The sequence below is a fragment of the Homarus americanus genome, unplaced genomic scaffold, assembly GCF_018991925.1.
Source record: "Homarus americanus isolate GMGI-L3 unplaced genomic scaffold, GMGI_Hamer_2.0 scaffold28, whole genome shotgun sequence".
NCBI classification, from domain to species: domain Eukaryota; kingdom Metazoa; phylum Arthropoda; class Malacostraca; order Decapoda; family Nephropidae; genus Homarus; species Homarus americanus.
Genome location: NW_024742238.1, coordinates 1265939 through 1285166, shown reverse-complemented (window position 1 = coordinate 1285166; position 19228 = coordinate 1265939). Strand labels below are relative to the sequence as shown.

Below are 19228 nucleotides of genomic sequence, written 5' to 3'. Positions count from 1 at the left end.
AGCTGGTGAGCCAGCGAAAACATGTTGACATGACTTCGTAAAAATTTTCGTTAACCAAATTTTTGTTCGTTAACCGAATTGAAGATTCTTATGGAAGGTAATTCGTTAACCGAGGCGTTCATTAACCGAGGGATCACTGTATTTGTTGGCTCCAAAATATACTGACATAATTTATGAAATAAATTGAAACCAGTTGCTTCAGCACTGATGCAGGAAGAGTTCAAATTTAGGATGTTGGCAGCGGACATTTGGTTTGCAATCATGGTGTGTCAGTCATTGACTAAGTTTGTGCTGGACTATCCAAGGGATTCCATATTCTCTGTACAATTCATTCATGGAGAAGTTGTTGAAAGCCCTGAAACTGAAAGCCTGCCCAACTAAGGAAGCAAGCCACTAAAAATGCTTCGAGCGGTAGTGCTTATTTATTGCTATGTTCTTCCCCTCTTTCCCTTGCTTTGTTTAAGGAACAAGTTAAATATAGATCAGCTGTTGAGCAAACTATTCATATTACTGTTCCCAGGAGTCCTAAAACCTTTTGGAAATTTCAAAGAGGAAGGTCTAACAGGGGAAAAGGAGCAGCTGCTAGGTTCAGACATCAACTTAGAGGAAACTTCAGAGGAGGAAACATTTCGAGATGTAGTTGGGGTGGCCGTTTGTTCAGAGGTGGAAGGAGATCTTATTCCACCACATCAGCGACCACTCCCTCCCAATGAAGCCAGACAGCTGGGTCGTTTAGGGGGTTGGGAAAACAGGTGGGCTTCTGCCATACGGGCTTACAAGACAATCAAAGGGGGCCTCACATGGACTTGGTTGAGGTGCCCTCCACTGGTGTTACCAAAAATGGGTAAAAAACCAACCCCCTTACTCACAGAATATGTATCTCAACTGTTAAACAGAGATGTAATAGAACTGTTGCAGTCAGAGAAGTGTTTCATGTCTCGCCTATTCCCCGTCCCCAAGAAAGGCAGCGACAAGTTGAGGTGGATTTTAGATCTGTCAGTCCTGAACAAGTTCATTACCAAAAGAAGTTTCAAGATGCTTACTTGCAATCATCTGAGGCATCTACTTCTGCCCAATGCTTGGACCTCAAAGGTGGATCTCAAGGATGCCTATTATCATGTGCCTATTGCTCCCAGATACAGAAATGTTCTAGCATTCGCAGTGGGGGATGTAAGTTATCAATTCACAGTGATGCCATTCGATTTGGCAGTTGCACCAAAAGTGTTTACAAAACTGGCGAACATCCCCAGGGAGATCCTTGCAACGGAGGGCATAAATACTTTTGCTTATCTAGACAATTGGCTGATAGTGGGAAACTCTTTAGAAGACTGTCAAAGGGTGACCAAACGTACGCTAGTATTATTTCAAAACCTAGGATTAAAGATATACTGGGTCAAATCAAATCTACCATGTCAGAAATTGGATTGGTAAGGTCTCCATTGGGACACCAATCAGCAGTCAGTAAGTCTACCAGAAGCAAAGATAACAGATTTGATAACCCAAGTAGAGGCCTTCTGTGTGAAGCAAGAGGTTTCTTGGCACGATTGGGAAAAGCTGTTAGTAGTTCCCTTAGGTATGTTAAGGAAAAAGCAACTAACTCATCTGGTGTCGAAGTTGCTTTATAGGAACAGAAATATTGCTGCTTCTCTCCCAATTCAGATCAAGAATCATCTGTCATGGTAGACAAGGTTGGACAATCTAATCGGATCATCACCCTGGGTTCCCCCTCAAACAGACTTGGTCGTTTGTACAGATGCATCTGAAATAGGGTGAGGATACCATTCTTCAAAAGAAGAGTTCCATCAAGGGAAGTGGAGCAACTCCCTTTTGGACCAACACATAAACATCAAAGAATTAGCAATAGTCCTATTCTTTTTATTGGCAAACCCAAATTTTGAAAACATGACTATTCTGTTTGCCATGGACAACAGAGTGGCAGTGTTTTGCATCAATCATCAAGGCTCAACCAGATCTTGGACTCTTCTCACACTATCAGAAAAATTTGTCAAAGTTTTTGTAACACAACTTTGTACTCACATATCGGGAGTACAAAACAATTGGGCAGATGCGTTGTGCCGTCTCAGGCCAGTGTCGACGGAAACAGAATGGTCCCTAAAGCCATCGAAGTTCAAGAGTAGCGAAGAGTTTGGGACTCCACAAATAGATCTCTTTGCCTCACAAAACAATCACGTACTACCAATTTATGCTTCTCTGGAATGATCGAATCTTCTAGGAAATACTCTACTCATAGATTGGAACCTTTGGAATTCATTCTATCAGTTCCCATCAGTGAAAATGTTGCCTAAAGTGGTTCACAAACTCAGATCCTTCCAAGGGAAGGTCCTCTTAATTGCACCATATTGGATCCTACAACTGCGGTGTCTGCATCTGTTGGACTGGTGCCCGCATCCACTACGATTGCAACAAGGATATCTAGACCAGGTACTGCACCCTCAGTTCAAGACATCCTTGGCACTTCACGCTTGGATTTTCTCAAAAGCTGTTTAAATAGATTGTTGGGTAATTCCAATGTAGTTAACCAAGTGATAGCAGGTCATGGGCTCCAAACTTCTATTCAATATGAGAAAGCTTGGAGCCTTTTTCATCAATTTTTTAAGTTAACTGCTCCATACACCTTGTTGGAGAACAGTGGTTTTAGAATACTCTGTATTTGTTTTTTCTGTTCAGAGTTAAAGGCCTTCAATGTTCTACAATTGCATCTTATAGATCAGCATTGGTTGACCCTCTGGCATGGGGTTTTAATATTACTTTGAACCCCAGAATTATCAAATGCTCGGGTCATCCTTTTTCATTCAGAGACCCCTTGGCCTAAGAGAATCCCACTTTGGTCTCCAGATAAAGTTACTAACTTTCGTATGGGGCCTAATTACAATATAAATCTGACCCGGAACAGATTGCTCCAGAAGGCAGCCTTCCTTCTAGCAGGAGCATTTGATGAGAACCAGTGAGCTGTTTTCAATTTCTCATCACAAGATGGTAAGAAATTGTCTCCTAGTCAAATGACAAAACATTTATCTCAGTTGGTGTGTCAAGCAGACCCTAACAAGAAATTTTTGGCACATGACACCAGGAAATATGCAGGGTCTGTGGCCTTCCTGCGGCATATGAGCCTCAGTCAGATCAAAGAAGTGGGCTTTTGGAAATCTTCAAAAACTTTTCAAAACAGCTATCTTAAAGATGCTCCATATGTGATGGTACTGGGGTCCCCTCCCCCACCTGGTCCATCTCCACAACCAGGATCTTCCTCATCAGAAAAAAGTGAGAATCCTGACATTGGATATGTAGCTTAAAATTTTACCTTCCGGTAAATGTTTCCTCTTAAGGAAAATATTCCAAACAGGTTTATAATTATTATCTGGACCTAAGCTAACGGAGCCTTATATGCACTGTCACCTTCCTCTCCGCATCCTGCTTGGGTAATCAAAGCTAGACGTCTCATTCTGGAATAAACAAAAAACCTTTTTTTTTTTCTCAATTCTAAAATGCAGTTTTTGTGATAAAAGCAAGAATGCGACATCGACATCCCACCCCTCGAGAGTTGACATTTGTTTACTGCTTTTTCTGGGGCAAGAGATGACAGCAGTGATGCGTGTGATGGAGGGTGCGGGAGGCGAGTTTTGAGAATTGCAATTAAATGCCAGGTAGCGACATGTCCTCCTAATATTACTACTTATTTTAGTAATTATTAGATGTTTTAATTGCCTGTATGTTGGCCTAGCAAGTTAATACATATGCAGGTACAAAGCTAGACGTCGCATTCTGGCCTTTATTACAAAAATTGCTTTTTAGATAAGAACAGCATTTTTCCACAGATGTTCTTTATTTGAATTATTTGTATTTTTTCAGTTTCTAGTTTTTATCATTGATCATAAATTACCTGTGGTTGGCAGTACATGAAGGATGAGGGATATTGGAGGTTAAAACACGGCAAAAAAATTATCATATGACACAAAAATTATGTCGTCTCTACATGCTTTGTACTCTTCGAAAAATATGCCAAGTCACAGCATGTCTGTTTGTTTACAACTGATCTGCTCAGTCCGAGCGTACTCTCACGTCCACTAAAAACATAAAATTACATAATGACGCTTCAACAAAATTGCTTTCATTGACACCAGTTATCAAATAAGTACAGTGGTCCCTCAATTAACGAACGGTCCAATTAACGAAATTTCGGATAACGAATTAGCTCCCATAAGAATTTTCAATTCCATTAATGAAAAAATCTTCGATTAACGAAAGCCTTACGAGAAACACGTTTTGTTGTGCGCATCAGCTGATCGGCTGGTCCGCCAATACAGTAATTGGTTCTATGTTTACATTCGTTTCCAGTGGAGTAAATGTCAAGAAAGTTGTGCTCTTGAATATTTTGCATTTTTTATATTAAAATTACTGGTCATTCTAATTTAGTTAACATACTGATAATATATACAGTGGGGTATGCTATAACAAACGGATCCTACTACGAATATTCCTATAACGAACGGTTTTACCAATAAAATTGAGAATGCTATAACGAACGAAACTCCTACAACGAACATTATTTAAATTTTTTTTTATTTATTTATTTATTTTTTTACTAATTTATTGTTTTTTTATTACAAGTATTAATGATATTGGTTATTTCAGGGGTTTAGATGCATATTTATGCACTTTTTTACAATTTTATATTCTATTTTTCAGTGTTAAGTGGTTGTATTTGGGGGCCTGGAACGGATTAATCCTATAACGAACGAATGCTATAACGAACAAGGTTCTAGAACCAATTAGATTCATTATAGCATACCCCACTGTACAGTGCAGGGAACAGTTTTTGTGTGCTAATCAGCTGATCGAATCACCCACCAACGCTTCTCAGTTTAACTTTGTTTACAGTGAAGTTAACATCCAATTTGTTGGTCTCTTGAATATCCTTGCATTTTTACATTAAAATTATTGGCCATTCTAAATTTTAGTTCATATATTGATAATATACCGTATATCACGGCCTATAAGGCGGCGGGGTGCATAAGACGCCCCCCCCAAATTTCCATTTAAAAAGTAGCTTTTGAGCTCTATTTGCTGTATAAGACCAGTACCCCAAATGTGACACTTACCCACTGACTCAGTAGTCCTTTACCAACCATCCTTGATTTTTTAAAATAAGGCCAATTCACTTCAAGTAATGTCATCAAATTATACCCGCTGGTGTAGTGTAAACACTAGTGACGTCACTGAAGCGTGGTGGGAGTGTTCCCTCGTCTCGGTGGTGTGACTATTTATACAACATGTGGTTCAACAGCAACCACCGTATTCTAATTGTGGTGTTTCATTAGGATTTGAGTGAAAAAGGTTACCAGTATGTACTTACTACATACATTTATTACACAAATATATATATATATATATATATATATATATATATATATATATATATATATATATATATATATATATATATATATATATATATATATATATATATATATATATATATATATATATATATATATATATATATATATATATATATATATATATATATATATATATATATATATATACTGAATATACTATGTACAAAAAATGAATGTTCAATGAATTATTTATGGTGCATTAGGGTACTGGTCACTTCTGATGGGCTATAAATAGCCTTCTTTATCTCCCCTCCATCTCACCCTGAGCCAGACGGAAGGGTCTTGGTAAATAACATGTTTGCTTATTTTCCATTTACTTTAAATAGATTTACCGAATTATTTGTTTTATTTATTTATTTATAATATACTGTAATATATTAAACACACTGTAATTATTTTCTTTAATTTATAAACTGTTTTGCGACAAAGGAATGTTCTCCAGTAGTGTTTCATTAGGATTTGAGTGAAAAAATATTACGTACTTACACAATTGTTCCTCTTACTTTGACAACACAACATACATACAGTATATTATTTCTCAGTTTTGATCTTTTTTTTTAATTTTTGTATTTATTTATAGTTAGTTACTTAAAATAAGGCCAATTCACTTCAAGTAATGGCATCAAATATTACCAGCTGGTGTAGTGTAAACACTAGTGACGTCACTTGAGCGTCTGTAATTAACCGTCGATAGTTTCAAGAATTAATGCACTCATTTACTGAATATTCTTTGTAAAAAAATAAAATTTAAATCAATTATTTATAGGAGATAAATATTATTATGAGTAAATATACCGATACCGGTATGCATTACTGACCACCTCCACGGCTCCTCACTGGCAAATGGGGGGGGGGGCGTGGGGAGGGGTGTGTGATGATAGCTGTGTTTATTATAGGGGTATAAATCTCTTTTACGGTATGTTAGACAGGTTTATAATACATTTTTATTATTTTAATATACCGGTAATCTTAATTTGAATCCAGCTTGCCAAACGTAAGTTTCAGTATAAAATAATTAGTGGTAAGACCTTGTGAGTGGCTTACGATGTTTTCATCACCACTCTTGACACACTAAACCACAATATTTAAGAGGTAAGAATTTTAAACTTGGTGGTTTAGACGACCCCCTAACTTTGGGCAGATTTTTTTAATGTTCAAATTTCGTCTTATAGGCCGTGATATACGGTACAGTGCAGAAATTATTATGAAACATGAAGAAGGCATTAGAACCAATGCACTCTGTAAAGAATATGGCATGTCATCAACTGTCTGTACAATCATCTGTTTGATATGTAAGCAAAGCTGCCAGTAATACGACATACACACCTCAAAGTAAGTTAAAATACAGTATTTAATGTTTTTTATTTATTATTGTACAGTACTGTACAGTACAGTACTGTATTTAGTTTATATTTAATGTTTTGTTAATTATATTACCGGTATACAGTACTTTGTGTGTCATTTTTCTGTGAGTTAGAACCAATTACCCAATATCCCATTTAAATAATAGATTCAGTTAACAAAATTTTTGGGTAACGAACGACTCTGTGGAACCAATTGTGTTCGTTAATTGAGGGACCACAGTACAGGTGTTTAATATGGCGGGGAGGCTAGGAGGTTACAATAAGTACGGTTAGGTACGGGTACTCCCCGACTTACGACCTACTTGACTTACGTTCACCCGCACTTACGACCTGCCCCAGTCGTACCAAAATTTGGTCAAATTACGTATTTTCAAGTCCCAAAGTCACTACACAGACAAAATTTTCATCTGTAATTCACTTTAAAATGGCTGGCAAGCTTAAAAGTGAGTGTTTTGTGGTGCTGAGAAGAAAAAGAGACACCCATTTTCGATTTTCTATGTGTTATTTAAGCATTTCCGACATACGACCTGGATGTCGGTCCCTAACCCCGTCGTAAGTTGGGGAGTACCTGTATGTTTCTTTTAAGAAGGTTGGTTAGGTCAGGTTCCCTTAGGTTCTTTTAAAATACTTACCATAATGATAAGAACATCTGGAAAAAATTGACAAAATTGAACATATCCTGTGTTAGTGATGTTCTCATACATTACAATTTCTTCATGTACAAATCATGTAGAGACATAATTTTAGTGTCATATGATCAGTTTTTCATCACATTTTCCCTCACCCTTCATGCCCTGCCCACTACAAGTGACTTACAATTGTAGGTAGAGAAAAGCTAAAAACAAAAAATACTTAAAATAACAATAGAAATTTGTCACTAATTTATAAATACTTAATATAATAATTAAAACATCTGTGGAAAAATGAACGAAATCAGACAACTCCTGGTGGTAGTGCTGTTCTAAGACATAACCGAATGAATTTTATTATTCCTATTATTATTATTATTTATTATTTTTTTTTTTTTTAATAAATATACTGTTCTATGAAGTAGTTGATGAGTGTTGCGAGCTGGAGTTGTAGAACCCCTTTAACTCTGGGTCCTTAATTCTTTTACTTTTCGTACTCCTTGTACAGTTCTTTCATCATTATGAGTGCCAAGAAAATGGAGTCACTTACACCCATGGAGGTTCACACCATCCTGCGGGCTTCGGACGCTGAAAGTGACGAGACTTTTGATCCAGATAACTTGGAGAGGACCGACGAGGATGACTCAAGTGATTATAATAATGACTCAACCTGTCCTGAGTCATCCACCAGCAAACCAAGGATCCATGATCAGCACATAAAGTCAGAAGTCAAAGGTGCGCAAAACCGAGAAAACCTTAACAAGGTAAGGCACATTCTATCATATTGAAATGAACCTTTGACTGGTTATTGTTGGAAGATGGTATCACTCCTTAACCAGCAACTTCAGGAAATTTTTCAATGAAAGATAAATGGGTACTTTTCCATTATACCCCAGAAGTGGCTGTATACAGGACCATCCTGCACCTAACTCAGAGGTAGTAAAATTGCCGTTTCACTACTGATTGGTTTTGTACTGGAAATCTAGGTTTTTCCCGTGGTATTTGGTGTGATTCATTTGAATTTGACTAATGTTTCCACTGGAAATGGGTGATTTTTTTAGTTATCACCCCATAGAACCTGACCTAACCGACAAACGAAGCCTACTTACCTTCCTCGCCATACACCTTGTCACATAACAGTTCGAACAGTTCAACGGAATAAAGGACAGTTCACCTATGGCTTTGACGTTATATCTCATCCTTTGACATTCCCTCGTAATGAATTGACGCTGTAACATACCACTGTTTCGATTGATGTTTCATGGTTTCGGGTGGTCAACCCCTCTTGTGTAAAATGACCGTTCCCTGTGTAAAATGCACCAAGAGGTATGATAGTTGTTATGTTGTTTGTTAATTTATTATCTCTTTGTCAAATTCTTATGGTGGTATGTCATTCTCCAATTGTTGCATTCTCTAACTACAGTATATGCAGACTGTCGGTTTATTGTTCACGCTTGTCAATTTCATAACCTTTGTCAATCATTTCTGTTAGCATGAACGAACAGTTATTTTAGAATGTCATTCGATATGTGTTCTGTTATTCGGTTATGAAATATGTCATATAAGGTAAAAACAATGTTTCAACATATATGTGAATAGGTGTATCATTAGGGAGTGACAGTTTGGCAAAAGTTTTCAAAATCTAATTGCTTGGGTTGGATTATTTGTCTATCGGCCACGCTAATTCCGAATATGTTTGAGTTTTTTACATCATTGCATTAGAAGGTTTGTGGATACTTTTGGGTTTGGCATGAAAAACGCGAAAAAACTGTAAATAATAAAGGGACTGGCAATGTGGCACAACCTGTTAAAATCAAGTTATTGAATTGGATTATTCGACTACTGTGTACACTGGTTCATAATATGCTATTGTTTTACAACTCAATGCGCTACAAATTATGCCGATATTTTTGCTGCAAGTCACCACATACAGTGGGGTATGCTATAACGAACGTAATTGGTTCCAGAACCTCGTTCGTTATAGCATTCGTTCGTTATAGGATTAATCCGTTCCAGGCCCCCAAATAAAACCGCTTAACACTGAAAAAATTCTGTGGAAAATGTAAAAAATACGGTACTTTATCTTACCTTAGTGTTATTCAGCATGCAGGTACCCCTAAACACTGGCACATCACTATCACTTCCACTGGGAGTCTTGGCTTTAAGGTCCTCAAACAATTGTTTAGCCTTCTCACAAATTATAGCTTCACTAATGTTACCACCTGCCATTTCTTTCTCCTTTATCCACACTAAGAGTAAATTTTCCATCTCTTCAATCACATTACACCTTGCTTTGCTAAGTCTAAAGATTCCCTTAGCCACTTGCACAGTTTTTAACTCCTCTTTATTCTTCAAAATCGTACATATAGTCGATTTAGCCATCCCATATTCATCACTAAGTTTCGCAATGCTTCTTCCATTCTCACGTTTCTTTATAATTTCTTTCTTAGTTTCAAGGGTTATTAGCTTTCTCACTCGCTTTGGACGACTCATTGTTACAATTGTATACTTGTATAACAAACTAGTTATACAAATAACGCGAATTTCCACATCAAAAGACGAAATTTCAACAATAACAGTGGTGCACTGGCTACACAATGAGACAAAGATGGCGCCTGACGCTCTTGTTGTGGGTCGCGGTACAACAATATTCATGCGCCAGGCGAAATAGTCTGGTATTCATCCGTGTTCGTTGTAGGAGTTGCGTTCGTTATAGCATTCTCAATTTTATAGGTAAAACCGTTCATTATAGGAATATTCGTAGTAGGATCCGTTCGTTATAGCATACCCCACTGTACGTATATTTCGAAAAGCAGGGCCCAATATTACCAACGGCGTGGATAGATTCCGTGGAATGAATTCAGGACATTCCCGCTCATGTAACATTACCAAACTCCGTATATGTGCCAATGGCAGGCCAATGGCAATATTTACAGAGTTTGTTGAGGCTCCCTGGACGGGAATGCCCTGAATTTATTCCACGGAATCTATTCACGCCGTTGGTAATATTCGTCCCAGGACTGATCAACGAATTCAGCCCAAGTAGCTTGACTTGGACAGTTAAGGACAAAATCTCAGTCCGTACTTTTGAATAAAATATTGTTCAATAGGTGGTGATATTGAAGTGCTGAAAGTTGTTTTTTCTGTGTTGTTTTGCAGTTAGTTCAAAGGGCCGCCACCAAGATGGGTCGTCCTAAGATTAGCAACACTCAGCTGCGCCATCTAACAAGTTGCCTCTGAACAAGGAAGTTGGAAGTGCCCTGGCTTATGAAGCAGAAAACGAGAGGTTAAGGAGAAGAACAAATGCTTTTGATTATATGGATGCCACCAACAAGGTGACTGAGAAGGTACTGGATGTGTATAAGAAGGCCACTGTCCCCACTATCTCTGAAATCAGGGTGAAAATGAGAGTCCACGACCTGTGGAGGATGCGGAGGGAGACGATGATGATGAAGGGAAATGGACAGAAACAGAAAAGGAAGAAAACGAAGAACGGGAAGCTGAAGATGAGGTTCGAGGATATAGCTGAGAAGTTGTTTGATGTGGCAGACGACAGCAAAGTGCACGAACGAGAGAAAAGCTTCCTGGCAGCCCAGAGGAAACCGGGAAGGGAGGGCTGCATTGATGGCGTTGACAAAATTGTGACTGCCAAGCTGAAAGAAGAGAGGGAGAAGGAAGCGAAGAGGGCAAAGAAAGAGGACTACCAGTGCTAGACTGTGGGGACACTGGGACTGAGGGGACACTGTGGGGACAGCCAATGTTAGTGTGCCAACTGTGCTAGTGTGCTGCTGATAAATTGAAGCATACATGCCAATAATAAAGAATGTCTACCATTATTCTTGTTTTTTTTTATGTCGAACCGAAAAGTATCCACAAACCTTCTAATGCACTGATGTTAAAGATTCAAACATATTCGGAACCAGCGTGGCCGATAGACAAATAATCCAACCCAAGCTACTTGATTTTGAAAACTTTTGCCAAACTGTCACTCCCTAGTGTACAGTATTAAACAAAAAGTACTTATTTTTATATATGATACCAATGAAAGGAACTTTGTTGAAGCAGCATTGTGTAATTTTACTTTTTTTGTGCTGTGAGAGTACAGTACTGTACGTTCAGACCAAGTTGGACAGTTGTAAACAAACAGATGACATGCGGTAACTGCAGATTTACATGAATTTACCATCTCGGTTATTATCCATTTCCAGTGCAAGTGGTATTAGAAAAGGTTGTTGCAATTGATGAGATATAATTTCTGGTGAACCCAAAATTGCTCTAACCCAATTTGGAGTGAAACTGCAATAATACCAAAGAAGTCTATGTTGTACAGGTACAGTAAGCCCTCACTTAATGACAGGGTTAAGTTCCTGAAAACGAGATGTTATGTGAAACAGCGTTAAGCGGATCAATTTTCCCCATAAGAAATAGATAAAATACGGGAGTTACGTTCCCCAGCCTCCCTTTGCCCCATAAAATACATTACATATACAGAAAAGCATTGTCATTTCTATCGAAAATAGTGCATACATATACAACTAAGTACTCAGTTTGTATTGGTACTCACTGATGGGCGGAGGTGGTAGAGCGGGTGTGTGGTGGGTAGTGGAGCGTAGGAGGCGGATGGCAGGAGAGGAGGAATATGGTGGGCGTGGGGGAGGAGGGTGGGAGCAGAGGAGGGCGGAAGAGGACGGTGGTGAGGGAGCAGTGTGGGAAGGAGGAAGCAGTGAGGGAGGAAGGAAGCAGTGTGGGAGAGAGGAAGGAGTGGGTCAGAGGTAGGAGTATGGGAGAGAGGGTACTAGTGTTGAAGGGGGAAGGAGTGTGGGGTGGATGTAACCATGCAGTGGGACTAGGAGTGGTAGGGGTCGGTGAAGTGGAGGGAGTAAAGGACGTTCCTGGAGATGGAAAGGCCAGTAAACCTCTCTCCTCCACTTGCCACTCATCATAGTCATTACTTTCCTCTTGTTCAAATGAGTAATATGGGTCGCTAATACATCAGGCATGGGGCAATTAATTAACTTGGCATGACTAGCAGGGCTGTGGAGTCGAAGACAAAACCTTCGACTCCGACTCCTCAAATTTTTATGCTTCCGACTCCGACTCCTTGGCCTATTTGTAACAACTATTTCTACCATCCTAATTGTAATTTGTATGTTGTAAGTTACAACATACAAATTACAATTAGGATGGTTCCAACTTGTAACCTGCGTAGGTAAAAAGTAAAACACCGTGGCTATACTGCTACAGCTTTATTAATGATCTGGACGATATTTAAGAACTACAAAAAGATGATAGGCTTGACTTTCAAAGTTTCAATCAAAAGAAAAATAAATTTATTAAGAATTCAAGATATTAACTAGAAAACACCATTTACATGTATATCTAAAAGTTCGATCTCAGCATATGAATTTTGTTTAAGCTCATAATCTGATGTGGATCTAAATGATGATCCTACAATTCCTTTTAAAGTAAAGTTATATATTTATGTACATTAAAGAAATGAATACCTTATTAAGGAAAATGGATAAACCTTACATGATTAAGTTATTAAATTAAATTTGCCTTAATCTCACCAAAAACAGGTTGTAGCTAATTGTTTTGTAGCTGAGAGCCTCTGTGCAGTTTTCAACGAAACAAAATTTGATATAATTCAAAATTTCAAATGGTAAAGAAGAGACTATCGTCCAAAATTATAGTGCTATACTGTGCCTGCTACAATAAATTCACAATAATGCTTATAAAATGGAAATAAATTCTTTTAATAATTTAAGAAAATTAGTGGGATCAGTGGAATCACTGCAATGCCTGAGTTCATATATTTGTTCTTAGGAACAGAATAGCTTCAGTCGGAGTCGGAGTCTGGACAATTTTACCGACTCCGACTCCACAAGCCGAAATTTCCTCCGACTCCTCGACTCCGACTCCGACTCCACAGCCCTGATGACTAGTTAACATTTGAAACAACAGTTTAACTTAACTTAATCGAAATTTTGGCAAATTAATTGATTAACTTCAATTGATTATCAATTAATTTGTAGATCATACAACTATTCCTGAATTGCCTATTGTTTACATGTTATGCCAATAGTATTTACTGAAGTGATAAGGTAATGTGGTGGTATTTCCTAAAATCGTAACTGCACCTTGTAATTGTATTTATTTATTATATTTATTTATTTATTTTTTTCCTTTATGGACATTGGCCCACCCGGGCACAGGTCACTGACCAACATCGGGGCCTGAGGGGGGTATATATTAATAATTAAAAAATCATAATAATCAATAAAAACTACAATAAAAATTAAAATAAAATGGTAATAATAATAATAATAATAATAATACTGTAATAATAATAACCACAACCAAAAATAAATAAACAAAATAAACAAATAAATAAATCAAGAGTGAGAAACAATATACAGTATGTGTGTTGTGTTGTCAGTAGTAAGGGAAACAATTGAGACCCTGCAATTGTGTGTAAATGAGGCAGAAAGTCAGATCAGCAACCTGGGACTTGGTCACAATTTTAGTGATGCCATATGGCAGCAGCAGGGTCTACCATTAGACAACACATTATGCTTCCAATATCTTCCCAGGCGGTAGTATCTCCCTGTTCGGTAGATGCCTGCTACCTATCACTACTATCTATCACTATCTGTTATCTTACTTCTGTAGGTCATGGTCAAGTGCCGTATCAGAGTGCACACAACATGGAGCAGTACACAGATGGTGAATATGCTGATATGCACCTTGTATTAGGGGCAGCAGGTAGAAATAGCTGCACAGGCTGTACGACTGTATGAAGAATGGTATCCAAACCTAAGGCTGCCAAACCCCCGAACATTCATCGCTGTTGATCATAGGCTGAGGGAAAGGGGATCCTTCCATCGATTTACAGCAGATATTGGAGGACATAACCGACACAGGGACGCCACAGATGAGCAAATTCTGAAACTGGTAGAAGATGATCCATCTACTGGTAGAAGATGATCCATCTACTGGTAGAAGATGATCCATCTACTGGTAGAAGATGATCCATCTAATAGTACACAAACAGTTGTTTGGAGGTGCCTACATACAAACCTCCTGTACTCATATCATCATCAGAAGGTCCAAGGGCCGTTTCCTGACTACTATCCACGAAGAATCAAATTCTGTCAGTGGTGTTCACGACACCATGCTGTTGATCCTCGGTTCACTAGTACAGTGGTCCCTCGGTTAACGAGCACAATTCGTTCCAGCAGGTTGCTCGTTAACCGAAAAACTCGTTAACCGAAACCATTGTTTCAATGGGTTTTTGGGTAATTGGTTCCAGCTCACCGAAAATTGCCTAAGTTCAACAAAAAAGGTAGAAAAGTACACTTACTTTGAGGTGTGTATGTTGAAGGCTCCTGGATGATGATGATGATGGGAATTAGAATGGAGGTGGAGGAGAAAGGAGAAGAGAAGGCATTGGGGTGGAAGAGAAGTCACCCCATGGCACCATTTCACCCATAAAATTTTAGTTCTCTTGGTGTAATTCAAGATTATTTTCTTTAAATCAACACCGCGCTGCATTATATATTGTCAATATGTAAAATAAATTTCAAAATGACCAATAATTTGCTTGGAAACACAGAAAAAAGCATTTAATTGAAGAGAGCCTCAAGCAAGATGTTACCTCCACTGAAAACAGAGAGAGACTAACGCCTGTCTGGTGTGTTAACAGGTTGGATGGCATGCCAGAAACTAGTTTCTTTACCTTCAATTATGTTCAATAATTGTTAAAATGACTAAAAAAGTTAATATTAAACTTTTAAAATTATTGAATAGTATAAACTTCTTGATATTTACTAAAATAGTAAGGAATTTAAGCCCCAAAACCGATTACTGTATTGGTGGACTAACACTACAGCTGGTGGACCGCCAAATGCAAGCGAAAACATGTTGAAGTCGGCTCGTAAAAAACTCGTTAATCGAGGGATTGCTCGCTAACCGAAGTTAAGAATCTTATGGAAGGTAAATCGTTAACCGAAATCTCGTTAACCGAGGGACCACTGTAATGTTTCATTCACAGATGAGGCAACATTCGTAAGAGATGGTACTTTCAACACTCACAACATGCTTACATGGAGGGAGGATAACCCTCACTCAACAGTACGTAGAGTACACCAGGTGAGGTTTTCAATAAGCGAATGGGCTAGCATTATTGGAGATAATATTATCGGCCCTTATCTGTTATCACAGCAGTTGATCGGAGACGTCTACAGGCATTTCCTCGGGGAGACACTGCCAGTACTAATTGAAGATGTGCCACTGCAAGTACTACGTCGCATGTGGTTCATGCATGATGGTGCAACTGCCTATTATTTTGCCCGAGCATCAAGAGAATATCTAGATACTGTTTGTCCCTTTGGATTTTTACCTGTGGGGTCATTTAAAGATGTTGGTGTAAGATACAGAGGTTCAAACAAGAGAGGAATTATGCCCACGTGTTCGTGACAGGTGAGAGCAAATTAAACATAGTCCAGGCATTCTGGAACGCCTCAGACAATCAATGGCACGACGAGTACAGACCTGTATTGAGGCAGAAGGGGGCAACTTTGGACATTTCCTTTAGGTTGTAACAAAGAAGGGTCACACTGTAGAGATCTGTGAATAAATGATTACAAAAACCTATGGGGGTTTCACTTTTAATTCACTCTCATTAATACAACATCTTAAATGTGTTGTAACATGGAATCTATGCAGAATCTGACATTTTACCTTAGAGACATTGTGGTTTAGAATTGTCCAAGGATTTTATCCTCCAATTTAATATACTCTTTGCAGAATCACCCTGTGTAAACCCTTGCGCTCATTGAATATCCACACTGTTGACTTTCCTGTACAGTACACGAAACGTTCGTAGCCAGACTGGAGAAGGTGAGGCCCTCCTGCCTGTGCTTCTCAGTTACTCAGTTGTCGTTGCAGTGTCCATGTGATAAACATCCTCAAAGGGCGAGGTGTATATTATAAATACTTTTTGCAAGCTGAAAAGGCTTGAAAGTTGAAACATGAGACAAACATTTTCATATACACATTATGGAAATGAACATAATGAGGTTATCAAGGTGTTATTGTTATGAATGATGTGGTAATTTGGTAAACCATAATTTGAGTATCTGACTTGAACTTGGCAGTTATCAATTATTTGAGTGGTAAAAGGGTGCACTTTGTGACCTAACTACTTATTACGGTGTCTAATACCTTCTAGCACTTGAAACAGGAAAACCTTGGTTTTAATCGTAATGCAACGAATGAGCGCAACGGGATTCTCATTTATTATGAGATCAGTACAAATTAACTGAACATAGTGTAGAGGTCGGGTCATGAACGTGAACAAAATGAAGAAATAAAGAAAAGGATGTATTGATACATATTTCCTCTTACTTAAAAGCAATAATAACAAAACTACATGTTGTTACAGCCAAAAATAAGACAATGGAGTCAGTTGTACATCTTCATAAATTCGTAATCAAACTTTTTCAGAATTTTTGCAGACATATCTAAATTTTCAGTGCAAAAAGAGTTTGACTTGCCACCAGATGCTGACTGTATTAAAGGAAAGTATACAGCAAAATGCAAACACTGTAAACGGGATGTAGGTGTTGTTGCTGGTTCGACTTCTAATTTCTGGGGACATCTGAAGGTAGGCCATGTTTTAAAACAATGTGAGACGAACATGATTATATCCATTTATCCTACAGGAAATTCAGTAAATATCCATGTGCGATGGTGAGGAGGTGTGGGGTGGGGTGGTGAGGTATTTGGTGTGGGACTGTGGGTTGGTATGTGAGGTGTGTGGTGTTGGCTAGTGAGTTGAGTGGGGTGGGTGGTGAGGTGTGTGGGACTGTGGGTAACTATTTTCCAGGGATTAGATCACCCAGGCACAGGTCACTGACCCACATCTGGGCCTGGGAGGCCCAAAGGTAGAATTTTTATGATAATAAACTACAGTATTCATCGTTATTTAAGGTCATGAGAAATTTGCAAATGTTCTTATATTTGTTTGAATAATGAAGAAAATTAAATGTGAGAATCTTGAGGCAGCTGTGGTGGCAGTTGAGTTGCCTGGGGGCAAAAATGTAATAATAATAATAATAATAATAATAATAATAATAATGCAATGGTCTGTTTCTCACTTTTGATATCTGTTTTTATTTTTGTATTTCTTTATTATTATTAATATATTATTATTATTACTGCATTTTAATATTTTATTTTTGTGTATATTTTATTAAAATTTTTATTTACTATGAATTATTATTATTATTATTATTATTATTATTATTATTATTATTATTACAGTGGTCCCTCGGTTAACGAGCACAATTCGTTCTAGAAGGTTGTTCGTTAACCGAAAAATTTGTTAACCGAAACCATTGTTTCAATGGGTTTTTGGGTAATTGGTTCCAGCTCACCGAAAATTGCCTAAAGTCAACAAAAAAGGTAGTAAAGTGCACTTACTTTGAGGTGTGTGTGTAGAAGGCTCCTAGATGAGGATGATGGGAATTAGGATGGGGGTGGAGGAGAAGGGAGAAGAGAAGGCATTGGGGTGGAAGAGAAGTCACCCCATGGTGCCATTTCACCCATAAAATTTTAGTTCACTTGGTGTAATTAGAGATTATTTTCTTTAAATCCACACTGCACTGCATTATATATTGTCAATACAGTGATCCCTCGGTTAATGAGAGCCTCGGTTAACGAGTTACCTTCCATAAGATTCTTAACTTTGGTTAACGAGTTTCTTACGAACGCCCCCTCAACATGTTTTCGCTTGCGTTTGGCTGTCCACCAGCTGTAGTATTAGTCCACCAATACAGTAATCGGTTCTAGGGCTTAAATTCCTTATTCTTTGAGTAAATATCAAGAAGTTTATACTATTCAATAATTTTAAAAGTTTAATATTAAATTTTTTTGTCATTTTAACAATTATTGAACATAATTGAAGTACAGGAAACTAGTTTTATGCGCGCCAAACAGCCTCTCAACACACCAAACAGGCATTAGTCTCTCTGTCTTTTCAGTGGAGGTAACATCTTGCTTGAGACTCTCTTCAACTAAATGCTTTTTTTCTGTGTTTCCAAGCAAATTCTTGGTCATTTTGAAATTTATTTTACATATTGACAATATATAGTGCAGTGCAGTGTTATTTAAGAAAAAATATTCTTTATTTACAGCAAGTTTAAACTTAAAATATATCACATGTTGAGATTGTTTGAATCCAGCATGGGGCCTAAGAGATCAAGAAAAGCAATTTCAATCCAAACCAAGCAGGAAATTCTAAAAAAAAACATGAAGAAGGCATTAGAACAAATGCGCTATGCAAAGAATATGGCATGTCGACATCAACTGTGTCGACAATTCTTCCACAGAAAGAAAAATTTAAAGAAGTGAAAGTGAGAGACAAATCTACCAGAGTATTTAAAAGTAGATCCCTAATTGCAGAAACAAGAGAGATTACTTCTCATCTGGAGTAGGGTAAAACAGATGAAAGGTGATTCAGTTTCTACTGAATTTATTTGTGAAAGGGCCAGGGAGATTTACGAACATTTAAAGACAGATCAACCTGGTTCTTCAGGCACAGAATTTGAAGATTTTAGGACCAGCAAAGGCTGGTTCGAAAAATTTAAGAAAAGAAGTGATATATTTAGTGTAGTTAGGCATGGTGAGGCTGCTAGTGCTGATAAGGAGGGGGCACCAAAGTGTTTAGTGGAGTTTAAAGAACTGATGGAAGAAGAAAATTATCTTCCACAGCAAGTGTTCAATGTGGACGAAACTGGGCTGTTTTGGAAAAAGA

The 19228-nt window shown here is 37.9% G+C and overlaps 1 protein-coding gene across 3 annotated transcripts in view; it reads left to right on the top strand.

Moving 5' to 3' along the window:
* LOC121876545 (uncharacterized protein T05G5.1-like) overlaps positions 1–19228 on the top strand; it is a 54391-nt gene that overhangs the window by 10243 nt on the left and 24920 nt on the right. For all 3 annotated transcript variants that reach the window (XM_042381740.1, XM_042381741.1, XM_042381743.1), the window contains one exon: positions 7919–8174. In XM_042381740.1, the coding sequence (XP_042237674.1) occupies positions 7919–8174 (256 nt within the window). The remainder of the gene's footprint in view (positions 1–7918; positions 8175–19228) is intronic.